This window comes from Capsicum annuum, chromosome 1 (genome assembly GCF_002878395.1).
Source record: "Capsicum annuum cultivar UCD-10X-F1 chromosome 1, UCD10Xv1.1, whole genome shotgun sequence".
Lineage (NCBI taxonomy): Eukaryota > Viridiplantae > Streptophyta > Magnoliopsida > Solanales > Solanaceae > Capsicum > Capsicum annuum.
Genome location: NC_061111.1, coordinates 96970458 through 96986581, shown reverse-complemented (window position 1 = coordinate 96986581; position 16124 = coordinate 96970458). Strand labels below are relative to the sequence as shown.

Genomic DNA, 16124 nt, shown 5'->3' with positions numbered 1-16124 from the left:
AATTTCAACTTTCCACATGACATGTTTAGGACGACAAGATTAAAGGGTATTTTGGTACATTTAACACAACTTTAATTTAAGGCCAAAAGCCTTCTTTATTTTCTTAAACTTTGTGCCAAGTCAGAGTAGGTCATTCTTTTTAAAACAGAGAAAGTAGCAACTATATTGAAAAGAAATGGAGTCTCAGTTACGGTAAAAATCCTACATGATATGTTTTAATTTATAAAAATATTTAAGTTTGAACAAATTTTTTTAGGAAATTAATAAATTTGTAGAAATTAAAGAGAAATATAAAATAGTACATATATATATATATATTGATAAAATAATAATTTAGTATACTTCTTTTAAATTATCGATTTACCTAATAAATCAATAAAAAAAATCAAAATCAAATCAATAACTTAGTAAAAATTTTAACCTAATAACTTAATAATAATAATTAATAATATTTTTATCAATTTAATTTATTGATGTGTTTCAATTTTTCACACCCAAAAATACGAGTAGAAATTTGAAAAAAGACAAAAGCAAACAGTGGGTTTCCTATTTGGGCCTTTCCTATTTTGGTTTCACCATCACCAGTTCACCACTCACTTCTCTCTCTCTCTCTCTCTCTCATCCGTCCGGAGCTAGAGAAAATCAAATCAAATCAAAGCTCCATTTGATTTCGTCCCCCTTTTATTCGCTGTTAGCAAAATCAGGGTTGAGTAAAGTTTCCTCCACTCTGTTATCTGTTTCGAAGATGGCCATGGCCATGAATGCGGTGCCATCAAACACAGCTCATGGAAATCTTGATGAGCGAATTGCTCTGCTTATGCAGTGCAAACCCTTGTCCGAGTATGAGGTACAATTTTGGATCTGGATGTTCTGTTCTTGTATGTTTTCTGTTAAACTTCTTGATTGATGAGTTTCTGGTCGAAATTTATGGGTTTTCTTTTTCAACTTTGGTATTATTCCAAGTTTTTGCGGATCAGATCCATGTTTTCTTCATAATTTAGATGAAAGGAAACATATGTCTTACTCGATTTCAAGACCTTGAAATATTTTCGGTTTGGATGTAGGGAAAAAATTGTAAAGTTCATTTGAGAGTTCTTTAGTGTCATTTTCGTATGAATTGTAGTACACTCAATGCCATTTTTTCTTTTAATTTTCCTCTAACAGGGAAACATATATTTGTTACTCGATCTCAGGATTTTGAAATATAAATTGAAAAGTTCATTTTATTGTTCTTTAGTATCATTTTTCTATGAAGTGTGGTGGGGCAGACATTCAGTACACTTATTGTCATTTTTACTTTTAACTGGCCTCACTTCCCTTTTCTCCAGAATTCCAAAATTCAATGTAAAAATAGTGAAGTGGTAATCTTTTTAAGTTGAAAACTTGAACCTGTTTCTACAAGTGACGGATAGCCAAGTGGAAAAGACACTTTCATTCTGATTTTACTTATTTTTTTTTAAATCTATCATTTTCTATATTTTTCCATTGTCTTTAGCACGATTTGGGGGACCAAGGGAGGAAAGCGTGAAAGGGCTACTGATGACTCCCGAGAGGAGTGGGTTAACCACTTAAATGAAAAAGAACTTGAATTTGTATATGACATTTAGTATAATCAATGGATTCCTGTCTTCCTTCATGAGTTTGTAGTTTTTTGGCTACTCTGTGAATTCGAATTATGGTGGGTGTCAGAAGAGATGGAATTGGTTCTGTCAGATAGAATTGTTGATTAGATTTGAGACTTCAATCAAACTGGATGTGGTATCATATTTACTTTTGACCCATTATTGCGCCGTGGTCATTAGCTGACTTTCTAGTGCTCTTGAACTCTAAGAGGGGATTTCAGGAATTTGTTCACTTCCGATTGCATAATCAATCTCGTACTAATTTGTACTGGATAATCTGGTCTTGTGATGGCGTTTCATCTCTCTGCCTTCATCCCTCATTAGCTTGTAATTGAATCTGCTAATTCACTAATAATAGTTGTTAGAAATGGAATCCATGAAAAGAATATTATTCAATTGTTGCAGAATTATAGATAGGTTTGCCCATCCTCCTCTGAGAAAAGAAAGCAAAAAAGAATGAAATCACTTTTGTTCCTAGTGAAGTAGGATTTCAAGAACTGTTCTGATCATTCACATGAATTTCAGTAGGCAGGAGTGTAGCTAGCAGAAGCTACCATTTTGCGAATGCAAGATTGTGGTTATATATCATTACAGAAGCTTGTATACAGGGAAAGAGCTAGGTCTTAAGCTTATAAGAAAGAAAGTACAGGTCTATAGTTATCAATACTTTGGGTCTTCTACTGAATTTGTTCTATTTTGAGCTTATGCATCTCCGAGCTTATGTTAGGCTCTTATCTAATGGCTTGCATGTGGCTCTTTTATTATGGTGGACGTGTTTTATTCCCTCTTTTGTATTAGTGATAAATGCATTGCCTGATAAGGGTGCTTGCTGTATAGGTAAAAGGACTGTGCGAGAAAGCGAAGGAGATTCTAATGAAAGAGAGCAATGTGCAGGTATGATACCTTTATGCTTGGTTATGTTTTCTCGCCTCTTCTTTTCTATTTAAGATAAGATATCATTTATTCCTTTCCATTTTGGGAGGGTAGGTAGAGGTTGACCTAGTCAGGACTTCATTTGTACGAAATAATTCATTTTGATCTGATTTGAACTTATTAAGAAAATAAACTATTTGTTTCAGTTACCCCAAACTTTGTCTAATGGTAAGATCGTAACATGTGATATATGGGTTTAGGGGGCACATCATGGGTTTGGATCTTGCCGTAGACAAAAGCTTTAAGTGGAGAAGAGTAGAGGGACAAGCTCATTATTCACCAAGTTTTGAACTGTGCACCACTAGCCGTTGGGTATATCTCGGTTATCACAACAGAAGATTCAATGAAGTTGAGATTAGCTCCACGAGGTCTCAAGTTCAATTTCCAGCAAAGACAAACACTAGGTGATTTCTTCCCATCTGTTCTAGCGATGGTGGACAGAGTTATCTGGTACCTATTGCTGGTGGTAGGTGGTAGGTACCCGTGTATTTAGTCGAGGTGCGCGCAAGCTGGCCCGGACACAACGGTTATCCAAAAAAAGAAAATCACAACAGAAGATTCTCATTGTTTGCTTCAGTTAAAACACTGTTTCTACTGTTTCTCCTTTACCTGTGAAAAACTTGTTGATCAGTTTGAATTTATGGGTTGATCTCTCGTCTGCTTGGATGCCAGTGATGTTTCCCCATGTTTTAAATATGATTGTTTATTCTTTTTTTGTATTCCTCTATTGTAAGGTGTAGTTTGAAAAAGAGGTATAGTTTAGCTTGTTTGGTACTCTGATTATATATAGTTTCTTCAATAAAAAATAGGTGGCCTACCATGCTTTATCCTTTTGATGATACCTTTCAGGCTCTTGAATCTATACTGCCAATAAGTATGTGATCAAGATTTCTTATTTTGTACTTGTTACAATACTTATACAGTGATATGGAAGTCAAAACAATTTATAACGCCGTCAGATCCTTATAAGTCGACGCGTCCTTTCTCTCTGGTCTATTGTGAAAATGCTGACCTAAGTGGCAATTCTTTTCCCTCCAAACCAAACCAATATTATATTATTTCAATTTGATGTTGCATCTTTCCCATATTTTTCACAATTCTAATCCTTATTATAGACTCTTCTCTATCATTATTGATCTAATAACTTTCTTTTTCCCACAAAGAGGTGAATGTGAGATGCTTTTGGAATTAGTTTTTTACTATAAATCTTTGGCTAGTAAATTTAGGACATCCCTTTCTTTTATATATCAATATGTTATATCATATCTGGGCGAATTAGGGAAACAAAGGGAATTAGTAAAGGTGTTGTACACGCTGCAGCTGTAGAAGTAACTTAAATAAAATGAGCGGTTGAGATTAAAAACTCAAGCGGTTACGAGATTAATGGTGGAGATGAAGCTGTGTTGTTATTAATTACCCAACTGAAAGAGAGGAGGACAGTTAACGAATCTTGGTATTAGTCCCTTCCTAAAATTCTCTCTTCCTCACCTCTCTTCTTCTTCCCCGCCTGAACCCTCTTCTCCATTGTAGGCCGAAGCTCGAAGCTATGAAGATTTTCTCTTTTTGAATTGTTACAATCTTCCTAGTGTAATCATTCAGCTCGTTAATAAAATTGAACAATTTAGTTTCAATTTGTGCAAATTCTGCAATTACATTCGTATTCTGTGTAGAATATTACAAGTGGTATCGGGGAATAATCCTGGCCAAACATGAGGATTACAGAAACTCAATCAAAGACTAATGAGGAATTGGTAGAGAAATTAGATTCACAGCTACAAGGTTATATTGAGTCCAATAATTCACGAATGGACGAATTGGGAAAAAAGTTGGATCTTCTCATGAAGAAATTTGTCCCAAATCAGGATGGGATTTTGGGAAGTGCTCCTCGGGACTACTTGCATTCAGATGCTTCTGGAGGCACAGGCAATCGAAAGGTGAACCAGCCGTGGATTTGGGTCGATCTCTAATTTGCCACCAAGCTAGGGTGGATACATTTGGTTGGTAAGGCTGAGGCATGGTTTATCTCTTATCAGATTAGTAAAGGGCAAGTCAGGTGGATGGAGTTCACTGAGGAAATATGTAGACGATTCGAAGGAGCTCACAATAGTAAACTCAATCTTATTGGAGAGTTCAAGAGGGTGGAACAAAAGACTACTGTGGATGTGGATGAGTACCTGGAAAGATTTGAAGAACTTAAGGCATGGGTGCTGATCAGGAGTCCTAGGAGTCCTACTATTCTTGAGGAATTTTTCTTGGAATTCTTTATTGAAGGTCTCAAGGAGGAAGTTAAGACACACTGTAAAAATGTTGCACCCTTTTTCCTTGAGTCAAGCGGTAGACAAAGCTAGGTACCGGGAAAGGTTACTCACTGCCCTAGCCAAAAAGGACAAAGGTCCATCAACGAGGGGCACAACAAGTAGTTATCAGCATGGAGTGAACCTGAATAGAGGGTCCTTGTATAACACACCAGCGAATAAACTATTTGAAACAAGAAGGGCTCAGGTGTTATGCTATAAATGTGGGGAAAAGTATCATCAAGTTCATCAATGTAAGCCCAAACAACTTAATGCCATGTTTGGAGCAGTTGAGATATCAGAAGAAAATCAAATAGATGAACCAGGAGAATCTAATGATATTGTGAAGGAAATGAGGCTATAAGCTTGAATTCCCTATCAGGAACTGAGGTTCCAAATACCATCAAGTTAAGAGGAGAATCAAAGAAGAACTTACTCACTATTTTGATGGATTCAAGAAGCACCCACAACTTTCTTGACATTGAAACTGCTAAGAAAATGGGGTGTATAACTGCCCCTATGAGAGTTACCGTGGTTGATGGTTTCAGTAGGCACAATTGTCCTAAATTCAAGTGGAAGATACATGGGTGGAATTTGAAGATGCAGTGAGATTGGTGAGATTAGGGGGCAATGATATGATACTAGGTGGTGATTGGATGAGGGTTCACAACCCTGTGTTACTTGACTTTGTGGAATACAAAGTGACAATTACCCATAAAGGAAAGAGGGTGAAGCTGAAAGGTATGTACAATCAAGCTGAATTGAAGATGATGACAACTAATGGAGTCAAGAAGTTATTGTGAAAGAGTCGAACCATATGGACTCACTTGTTTACAATTGAAGCCCACTAAGTTGAAGAACACAAATGCATTACCTGAAGAAGTGCAGGAAGTACTTAATGAGTTTCCAAGAGTTTTTGCTGAACCCAAGTCCTTGCCACCCCGCAGGAGCCATGACCATTCAATTCCCTTGCAAAGAGATGCCAATCCAGTGAGTATTCGACCCTACAAATACAATTATTTTTGAAAGAATGAAATTGAAAAACTCGTCAGTGAGATGCTTTCTAGTGGTATTATTCAACCAAGTCACTCTCCGTTTTGTTCTCCAGTACCATTGGTTAAAAAGAAAGATGGAAGTTGGAGATTTTGTATAGACTATAGGGAACTCAATAAGCTGACTGTGAAGGATAAGTTTCTGATTCCTTTAGTAGATGGTTTGTTGGATGAACTAGGAGGCTCTTCTATGTATTCAAAGATTGATCCAAGGACTGGATATCACCAAATTAGAATGAATGTTGTAGGTGTGCATAAAACTGGTTTTAGAACACACTTGGGGCACTATGAGTTCAAGGTCATGCCCTTTGGACTGACAAATGCCCCTGCCACCTTTCAGATCCTAATGAATTCTGTATTTGCTGCCTATATAAGGAAGTTTGTTCTTGTGTTTTTTGACGATATACTCATATAGTGCTTCAGTGCAAGAACATGTGTGTCATTTGAGAAAGGTTCCAGAGATTCTACAAAAAGAACAATTGTTTGCAAAATGTTCAAGTGTGCTTTTGGACAAAAGAAGGTCGAGTATTTGGGTTATGTGATTATTGGAGCAGGTGTTGCAACTGACCTATCCAAAATAGAGGCCATGATTAATTGGCCAGTGCCAAAGACACTCGAGGGATTGAGGGGGTTCTTAGGCCTCACAGGGCATTGCAGAAAATTTGTGAGATCCTATGGTATGATAAGCAGGCCCCTCACTAATTTACTAAAGAAAAATGCCTTCTCATGGTCACCAGATGCTGAAGCTGCATTTCAGGAGTTAAAAATAGTTATGTCCACTGCACCAGTGTTAGCATTGGCTGAGTTTTCTAAGATTTTTGTTATTGAGACATATGTTTGTACTAGAGGTATTGGGGCATGTGTTCAATGAATATCCTATAAATGGTGTCAAGTGAACATGTGTTCAATGAATATCCAATAAATTGCGTTAACTGGACTTATTTGGAACACATTTACAAAACCAGAATCAAAGTTGGAACATGATATGATAAGGGAAACTAAACAACGCCCTTGACTATAATAGGAGAATTACTAATAATACTATACTACTGATAAGGGAAACTAAACAACGCCCTTGACTACCTACTAACCTTCTATCCTAATCCTCAACCTCAATTTCCTCCTATCTAGGGTAAATGTCCTCAGTAAGCAACAATTAATGTTGCTCAATTGCATGAGAAAGGAGTAAGACAATAAAGATCTAGAATATGATGAGTTGAGGATTCCACTAAAAGACAATAAAGATCTAGAATATGATGAGTTGAGGATTCCACTAACCTCCGTCTTCTCAAGTTTGTTGCCCAATTCTGTTGTCAACAATTGCTAAGAATTGTATAGTTCCTTAAGTTCCATAAATTGCTGATTGCAGAAAATCAACATGGCTTAAAATACATGACCTCCATAACACCTGCTATTTTTCAAGTTCACTTTGAACTCTGGGTTGTCACTAATGTTACCAAACAGGCAGCAACTAATTACATAGAGAGGGGAGGGGGGAAGGGAGGCTATTATTTTTTTGACCTTGCCACTTCACATAAAATTCTCAATTGCTAGCATATCCACTAATACACTTATAAAAGAAAAAGAGCATAACCACTAGTATGTTAAAGAATTATGATTATTGCTACTATTATATACATAAGGAAACAAGTCTTAGACCTAGTGACTTATTTTAAGAGTATAGGACCAAGTTCAAGCAGACAATATTACTGTGGGTTGGATTGTTACATATGGTAGCATTAGAGCTACTCTGCAGCCTTGAGTGATGACATGGAGTTCCTAAAAGGTGTGTAGGTGATGCTCTAGGCAAATTCCACAAGCAATGCTGGGTATATTAGGAAGCAAGCCCTAGACCTTGGTGATTCTTTTCAAAGCCTGTGTGGATTACCGGATTTAGCTTCCTGTATGATTTCAGAAAACTGGAAAATACACCTCAAGGCATTTTCTGATTTGTTCATATTTTTCACTCTTGCCCGTGGTATGCAATTCGAGTCTTAATGGGTTCTTTTGGGATCTTTGGAAGGTTGAGTCAGAGATATTTTGCCTTCATGGTGGTTTGTCTCCGTCGATTGAAACTCTTGATAATATACGCAATTTCGACCGGGTACAAGAAGTTCCACATGACGGTGCCATGTGTGATCTTTTATGGTCTGATCCTGATGATCGTTGTGGTTGGGGTATCTCACCAAGGGGTGCTGGATATACATTTGGCAAGGTAACTTGCATATTGCTGGCTGTACCTTCATTCTCTTTGATGTATGTGAATAGTTTGTATTTTTTTCTGTCAGCAAATGAAGTTTCGCTATCTTTTTAATTGAATTACAACAGGATATTTCTGAGCAATTTCACCTCACCAACAACTTGAAGCTAATTGCTAGAGCACACCAGCTGGTTATGGAGGGATTCAATTGGGCCCATGTAATTAATCTTTAAATCCTTCTTGTTTATGTGCAAGTTTGTTCCAAGAGAGAGATTCATGAGAGATGCTCTTGTTGCAGGATCAAAAGGTGGTTACCATCTTTAGTGCACCGAATTATTGTTACCGCTGTGGTAATATGGCTTCCATCTTGGAGGTGGATGATTCCAGGGACCGTACATTCATTCAAGTCGGTGCTTTTTTCTTTTCTTTTTTGTTTGTCTTTCTTTCCTCATCCTGGCACACATTTCTTTTTTCTAAGGTCAAACAAGTAATTCCGCTAATTAGTGTACTTCATTAATGTGGGCTCTGTAAAAATTGCAACTGTTTATGAAGTCTAAAAATAATTCTTTTGCAGTTTGAACCATCTCCCAGGAGAGGGGAGCCAGATGTAACCCGAAGAACACCCGATTACTTCCTATGATGCAAGTGCACAACCCTATTGACTTCTGTGCAGAAGGTCCTGCTAACTGCTTTATATGCTGTGAGCCTCTTACAAGCTTGTAGTTCTTTCTGCTACGATGGTGTGAGGGAATGCTATGGAATGAAGCACGTAACTCAGGCATGTGATACTCTTTTCTTTCCGCTGTTCCCCTGAAACCTCATTGAGATGCTGTGAAGAGATGGTGAAACCAGTGATAGGTGCATGTATTATTTTTCTCTCTGTTCCTATATTTTTTTGTTAGTAGAAAGGATAATGATCTGCTTCCTGATAATTTTTGTCCCTTTACAAGGACAATCACTATAGTATAAGTTCTTTAGAGGTAAGATAATCATTTTTACACCTTTCAATGAGTGTATAGTTTTCTCTGAGGTCAAGACTTTTGATTTTTCAATGTGGTTTTATTCAAGTTTTATTGTTGTTTTTAGCTTAAACTTTCTAATTGAGTTTAATCCAACAAAGGTATTTCGCAGCAATATCTGATAAGTTGTTTTTTTTTTGTTTCTCATCCGGTGTCCGGTACCCGCATTGGAGCCCGACTAATCCAGATTCGCGCCGGGTAGAGCCCCATTCGGGGGTAGCGCTCCCAACAGAGTTTTTCTCTGATAAGTTGTTAAGCACATTGTGCCAACTTATAAATTTTATTTGATTATTCTTTGTTTGTTATGATGTTTTGCTCCTAGGGGTGTGCAAAAATTGAATCGACCGATAAATCGAATCGATAAAAATGTTATTGGTTTATTGATATTGGGTTAACGATTTTTTAATGGTTTTATAAAAAAAATTGGATTATTGGTTTGGTTTGATTTTTTCTTATTGGGTTATTGGGTAACCTAATAACCCAATAAGAATATATATATATATATTTTATATATATATATTTCTCTTAATTTCTACAAATTAACAAACCTATTATTTCAATTATACAAACTCTTAATTTCTCCTAACAACATTTTGTTCAAACTTGAAGATTCTTGTAAATTAAAAAGCATTATGTGGATTTTTGGTTGCAACTAAAATTTGATTTTTTTCCATGTTAGTCACTACTATTTCTATTTTATGAGTATTTCCTTATCAGTTGATCTTGGGGGGGTTTACTTTGAACATCTATAGTGCGTATGCGCCACAGGTGGCCCGCTTGGACGAGGAAGAGAAGAATTTTTGGGAGGTTTTGGACGAGGTGGTTAGAGGCGTGCCTAGTTCGGAGAAGATTTTCATAGGTGGGGATTTCAACGGGCACATCGGGTCTTTGCCGTTAGGGTACGATGATATGCACGGGGGCTTTGGGTTCGGGGTTAGGAATGATGAAGGAGCTGCTCTTTTGGATTTTGCGAGAGCCTTTGGGTTGGTGGTAGTGAATATCAGCTTTCCGAAGAAAGAAGAGCATGTGGTTACTTTCTGTAGCAGGATAGCCAAGACTCAGATTGACTTTTGGCTGCTTAGGAAGGGGGATAGAGTTTTGTGTAAGGATTGTAAGGTAATTCCGATTGAGAATCTTGCAACTCAGCATAGACTCTTGGTGATGGACTTGGTTATTAAGAAGGGCAAGATAAGGTGAGGTGGGAAAGGTCGTCAGCCTAGGGTTAGGTGGGGCAGTCTGGCTCTGGTTAGTGCTTTGAAGATAGGGGTGAAGTTGGAGGGGATGGGGGTGTGGGAGTGCAGGGGGGACGTGGACAGTATGTGGGATAGGGCTGCTGGTTGCATCAGGGAGTCGGCTATAGATGTGTTGGGTGTTTTGAGGGGCTAGTTTGGCCGGTATCAGGGGGATTGGTGGTGGAATGAAGATGTTAAGAAGAAGGTGGAGACGAAGAAGGCAGCTTACATTAAGTTGGTTGAGAGTAAGGATGATGAAGAGAAACGGGTGAGAAGGGAGGAGTACAAGGGGAGCTTGGAGTATTCCGGGGAGTGTCGCGACTTTGGCTATTGTCGGCATTTTAAGATAGAAGAGGTTAGTGAGGCTATTCGCACGATACGTAGGGGCAGGGCGATGGGGCCTGATGAGATTTTGGTGGATTTTTGGAAGTTCTTTGGCGAGTTAGGATTGAAGTGGCTGACCAACTTGTTTAACAATATTTTCAAGGCAACAAAGATGCCTAAGGTGTGGAGATGAAGTACGATGATTCCCTTATTTAAAAACAAGGGTGACATTCAGAGTTGCAACAACTACCGGGGTATTAAGTTGTTGAGTCACACGATGAAGATTTGAGAGAGGGTGGTAGAGCGGAGGTTGAGGAAGATTGTGTCTATTTCGGAGAATCAATTTGGTTTTATGCCTGGTCGCTCCACGACTGAGGCGATTCACCTTGTGCGGAGACTGGTAGAGCAGTATAGAGAGAGGAAAAGGGACCTTCACGTGGTGTTTATCGACTTGAAAAAGGCGTATGACAAGGTCCCTGGGGAGGTGCTTTGGAGATGCTTAGAGGTGAGGGGTCCCGGTGGCGCACTGTAGAGCGATTAAAGGCATGTACGAGGGTGCGAAGACTCGGGTTAGGACAGTGGGAGGAGATTCTGAGCATTTTTCAATCTTGAAAGGGTTGTATCAGGGATCAACTCTTAGTCCATTTTTATTCACTTGGGTGGTGGATGTGTTGACGCAGAATATACAGGGCGAAGTACCTTGGTGTATGCTTTTCGCGGAAGATATAGTTTTGATTGATGAGTCGCGATAAGGGGTTAATGATAAGCTGGAGGTTTGGAGACAAACTCTGGAGTCTAAAGGTTTCAGGTTGAGAAGGAACAAGATGGAGTACTTGAAGTGTAAGTTTAGTGACTCGAGGCAAGAGGAAGAGGTGATAGTGAAGTTGGATTCTTAGACGGTTTGCAAGAGGGATAGTTTTAAGTATCTCGGGTCTACAATTCTGGAAAATGGAGAGATAGATGAGGATGTCTCTCACCGTATTGGGGCAGGTTGGATGAAATGGAGGTTTGCTTCGGGAATTTTATGCGATAAAAAGGTGCCCCCAGGCTGAAAGGCAAATTCTATAGAGTTGCATTTCGGCCTGTTATGTTGTATGGAGCGAAGTGTTGGCCGATTAAGAATTCTCATATCCAAAAGTTGATGGTGGCGGAAATGAGGATGTTGCGCTGGATGTGTGGATTCACGAGGGCTGACAGGGTTAGGAATGAAATTATTCGAGAGAAGGTGGGAGTGGTGTCAGTGGAGGATAAAATGCGGGAAGTGAGGTTGAGATGGTTTGGTCATGTGATGAGAAGGGGCACGGATGCCCCAGTTCGTAGGTGTGAGAGGTTGGCCTTGGATAGTTTCAAGCGGGGTAGGGTAGACCGAAGAAATACTGGAGAGAAGTGATTAGACGTGACATGGAGCTGTTGCAGTTGACTGAGGACATGACCCTGGATAGGAAGGTATGGAGGAAAAACATTAGGATAAAGGGCTAAGGGTGTGGTTGAGTCGTAGTCAGTAATTAAGTGCATTTTGGTGTCCTTGATTTGGCATTGTAATTTTTTTTTTTGTGGGATGTCATACCTGTGCTATTTTATCCCGTTCTATGCCTTGCATGCTTCTGTATACTGCCTCTTATCTTGAGCCGGGGGTCTATCGGAAACAACCTCTCTACCTCTTTTGAGATAGTGGTATGGACTGCGTACACTCTACCTTCCCCAAACCCCACTATGTGGGAATATACTGGGTTTGTTGTTGAGTATTTTCTTATCGGTTAAATCGAAAATCGAACTGTTAAGACTAAAAATCGATAAATCGAAAATCGATAAAAAATATCTTATTGGTTTGGTTATTGGTTTAGCATATTTAAAAATCGAAAATCGATAAACCAAACCGATAATATATAAAACTAAACCGAACCGATCGATTTACACCCCTATTTCTTTACTTTTAAGTTATCATTATTTCAGACTTGCTCACTATTAATATTATGCAAGAATCAAGATCCTGTTGGAAATTTGGTTATAAATAGAACGTGTGAATGCATTAGGTTTTTGTCTCTCACATTTATGATAGGATATAAATATATTTTAATTTGGAACCCGTCTCTCATGATATCCAGTATCCACAAATCCAAGTGCACAACTATTTTATCCAGTATCCCTTACAGCAGCAGTTAATAACAACATATTAAGGGGTCGTTTGGTAGCGTGCATAAGAATAATGTTGAATAGAGTGTATTATGTAATGCTTGCATTAGTAATGTTGGTATTAATTATGTGTTCGCATTAGTTATGACGATATTATTTTTTGTATACTGTTTGATTTGATGTATTAGAGATGATATATTTTATTTATAAAAATATCCTCTACAGTTTCTTTGCAACAAAGTTATTTTATTATAGCAAGACACTTGATGAACTTCTTAAGGGCCATTAGAAAGACGATTTAGTGGCCATTTTACCAGATCGAGAAGAAGATAACCGAGACAGACGCTGTTGCATTTCTAATAGCTCAACTTTTAGATCCTGCAATTTTATTTTGGAATGCAGCCTTGAGGCGGATTCTTGATCAGATCAGGATGGATCACTGGGTCACTTTTTCTTAATGAATAATATGAAAAATTGAAGAATTCCAATCCAAGGCCAATGCTACTAGAAGAGAGACTAAGCACAGAGAAAAGAGGCAAAATACAGAGAAGAGGACTTGGGGAATGTTCTTGCAGGGATTTGAGGGGCAATTCTGTTATTTAATAAGTTAATGCATGTGTTGATATTTTTTGTATTACAAATACATAAAAAAGGGTGATATTAGTAATACAGATCTCAATACACAATAGTGTAATATATAAGCTAAAAATGTACCAAACATGATATTACCAACACACAAGAATAATGCATGTATTATTTTTTCTGACACACTCTACCAAACGACCCCTAAGTGTTGTGAAAATGAGGTAGGATGTGTGCAGATCTTACTCCTACCATAAGAGAGCAGTTAATAACAACATATTAAGTGTTGTGACAATGGGGGTAAGATGTGTGCAAATCTAATAATATGCAAGATATAAATTATAGCATAAAAAAGTACTGAATTGTTGCTGACGATACTTAAATACAACTTCTCAAGAAGCCAAAATTAGCTTGGTTGAATTTCAAAGGGATTTCGAGTTCTTGCCATGACCCAATTTTTAAGGGGCCATGACTTTATTACAAAGCAATTCATCTGATGTTGAGGTAAAATTTCACTTGGATAGTGCAATTTTACTTGTACACAAATTTTTAAATTTTTTTACACGTTTATCCATTTCATAATAATTATGACCTAATTTTGCAGGAAAGAGAATCTTTGTCTTGGGGCATAAGTTTGGTACTATCTAAATTCGCAAGGAAAACTTTTTAAAAATCTTTGCTTGGGGCATAAGTTCAGTATGCGTAACTTGTGCCTTTATAACTTTTTCTTGGGGCATAAGTTCAGTAGGCATAACTTGTGCCTTGGGCATAAGTTCGATAGACGTTACTTATGCCATTGAACTTGTGCCTAACGACATAACTTTTGTCACTAAACTTAAGTCTTGGACATAACTTGTGCAGCTGAATTTATGCCATGGGGCATACCTTGTGTCATTGTACTTACGCCCTGAGCATAAGTTGTGGCATTGGACTTATGTCTTGCGGATTTCTTTTGCTTTGCAAATTTTGTTTTGCCTTGCAAATTGTTTTCCGTCAGGATCTTTTTTGGCATTTTTGTTACCTAAAGGTTCTAAACGATAAATATTAAAGATCACAATTTTGAGAGCCAAAATTAAACACCACTCCAAATAAAATTAAAATGATCCCTCTCTCCCACGTGCTCCTTTGTTTTCCTATTGAACATCTTTCCCAAATTACATAGATAGAGGAGGCGGTGCCGTAGTGGCATGCGACAGGTATAAAAGTAAATGCTACAGGTAGAAAAGTAATGTGTCTTTTTTGGACAAGTTAAAAAAACAAAATTAGTTTTACCCTCACTCACCCAGGAAGCAACCTTGAGACCTCGAGAGGAAGTACTCCAAATACATCTATCTCTCACCGATCGGAGGTAGTACTCTAATAACCTACACAACAAGCTGCAGAAATATACAAGTTCTAGTACAAATTTACGTGTACTCATGTCATGCCCCACGCCTAACCTTGATGTAGCTGACACCCGATGTCATTGCTAATCCGAGCGAACTACCTAACATATGACATGAGCATTTAATTAGTATATATTGAGGAAATCGTAAGTAAAACTTAAAAATGTCTTAATAAAAAGCAGACTTCACTACTTAATAAGAAGAAAACATGAATCCCATAAAAGAAATGACATGAAAATCAAAATTTGAAGATAACAGATGTCTATCAATTAAATTGTGTATGAAGCCTTTAAATAGGAGAAACAATGTCTACAAGGTTAAGGCTCCCGACAAATCTTAAATAACTGAAAACAACTAATCAAATCTAAACTACACCTCCAGAAAGTAGGGAGGACTCACCAGAAGCTGGAAGTGATGAACTCAACGATGTGCCTGATTATGAATTTGTGTACCTAAATCTGAATCGTGAAATGATGCAGCATCGAATGAAGTCTGTACATTGATTGTACAATATATAAAATGACAAAAAAGAACACTAAAAAGATAAGTTAGTAAAGTAAATGAAAAAGACACAACTTAAAAGTTGAACTTTGATATTAATATCAAAATAAACTTTAAAAATACAAAAGAGAAAGCAAACTCCGTCCAAGTTCTTCTTGTGAGAGAAAAAGAGAGCTTTATGAAAGAAAAAAGAATGTGTTATCCACAAATGGAGAGTTGGGCAATTTATAGTCAAAACACTAAAAGTGCTATAATGTTGCTATAGTGAAGCTACATTAACACCCTCAATAATTTTCAGCAAATACTTCTTGTTGTCATGTATGACATCAATATTGATGACCAATGAGTGATGATATTGTGATTTCAAAGTGACTGAAAAATGTCTCCCTTATCACACTCTCTTTCTCTCTCACACACGTGCGCGCGCACACACATACCCCCCTCCCCCACATATGTATATATTTAAATTTATAATATATTAAAAATGTGATGGTGAAAATCATATTTTTCCCTTAACTTTAATTTAAAAATCAACTCCCCCCCCCCCCATTCTCCCCCTTTTTTCTATTTGTCTTTTTTAAATATCTATTTTACCGTTACAATATTAATCTTTATTTTTCTTTACCTCTTTAAAATCATTATAGTTTTTTATTTTTAATATATAATAGTAAATTTCTTTAAATAAAAAAAAAAAATTTTAGACGAAAAAAGTGAGAAACATATGTTAAGTAATATATTAGTGACGTTCTAAATAAAATAAATGACCATGATAAAAAAAATTAATTTATTAATAACAATTAAAATTGTAATATCTATTTATACTAGTGAAAATAACAAATAAAAATAA

At 37.2% G+C, this 16124-nt stretch overlaps 1 protein-coding gene and 1 long non-coding RNA gene across 2 annotated transcripts; one reads left to right on the top strand and one right to left on the bottom strand.

Annotated features, from left to right (window-relative positions):
- Positions 1–530: 530 nt before the first annotated feature.
- On the top strand, positions 531–9188 carry LOC107878033 (serine/threonine-protein phosphatase PP2A catalytic subunit). Its single transcript, XM_016724905.2, has 6 exons — positions 531–847; positions 2460–2516; positions 7925–8116; positions 8230–8319; positions 8400–8507; positions 8676–9188. Exons 1-6 carry the CDS (start codon positions 746–748, stop codon positions 8739–8741), a joined length of 615 nt encoding a protein of 204 aa, XP_016580391.1. The 5' UTR covers positions 531–745; the 3' UTR covers positions 8742–9188.
- Positions 9189–14480: 5292 nt separating this feature from the next.
- LOC124895933 lies at positions 14481–15452 on the bottom strand. Its single transcript, XR_007052149.1, has 2 exons — positions 15176–15452; positions 14481–14877 (listed from the first exon to the last, which is right to left on the bottom strand). It is a non-coding gene; the product is annotated as an uncharacterized LOC124895933 (long non-coding RNA).
- Between the last annotated feature and the right edge of the window lie 672 nt (positions 15453–16124).

What these genes read in the sequence shown, in the direction of transcription:
- LOC107878033 (XM_016724905.2), top strand. Translation starts at nt 746, where the DNA reads ATGGCCATGGCCATGAATGCGGTGCCATCAAACACAGCTCATGGAAAT. An exon ending in CTGGATATACATTTGGCAAG is followed by an intron (nt 8,117 to 8,229) that starts GTAACTTGCATA and finishes GAATTACAACAG; the next exon opens with GATATTTCTGAGCAATTTCA. An exon ending in GGGACCGTACATTCATTCAA is followed by an intron (nt 8,508 to 8,675) that starts GTCGGTGCTTTT and finishes ATTCTTTTGCAG; the next exon opens with TTTGAACCATCTCCCAGGAG.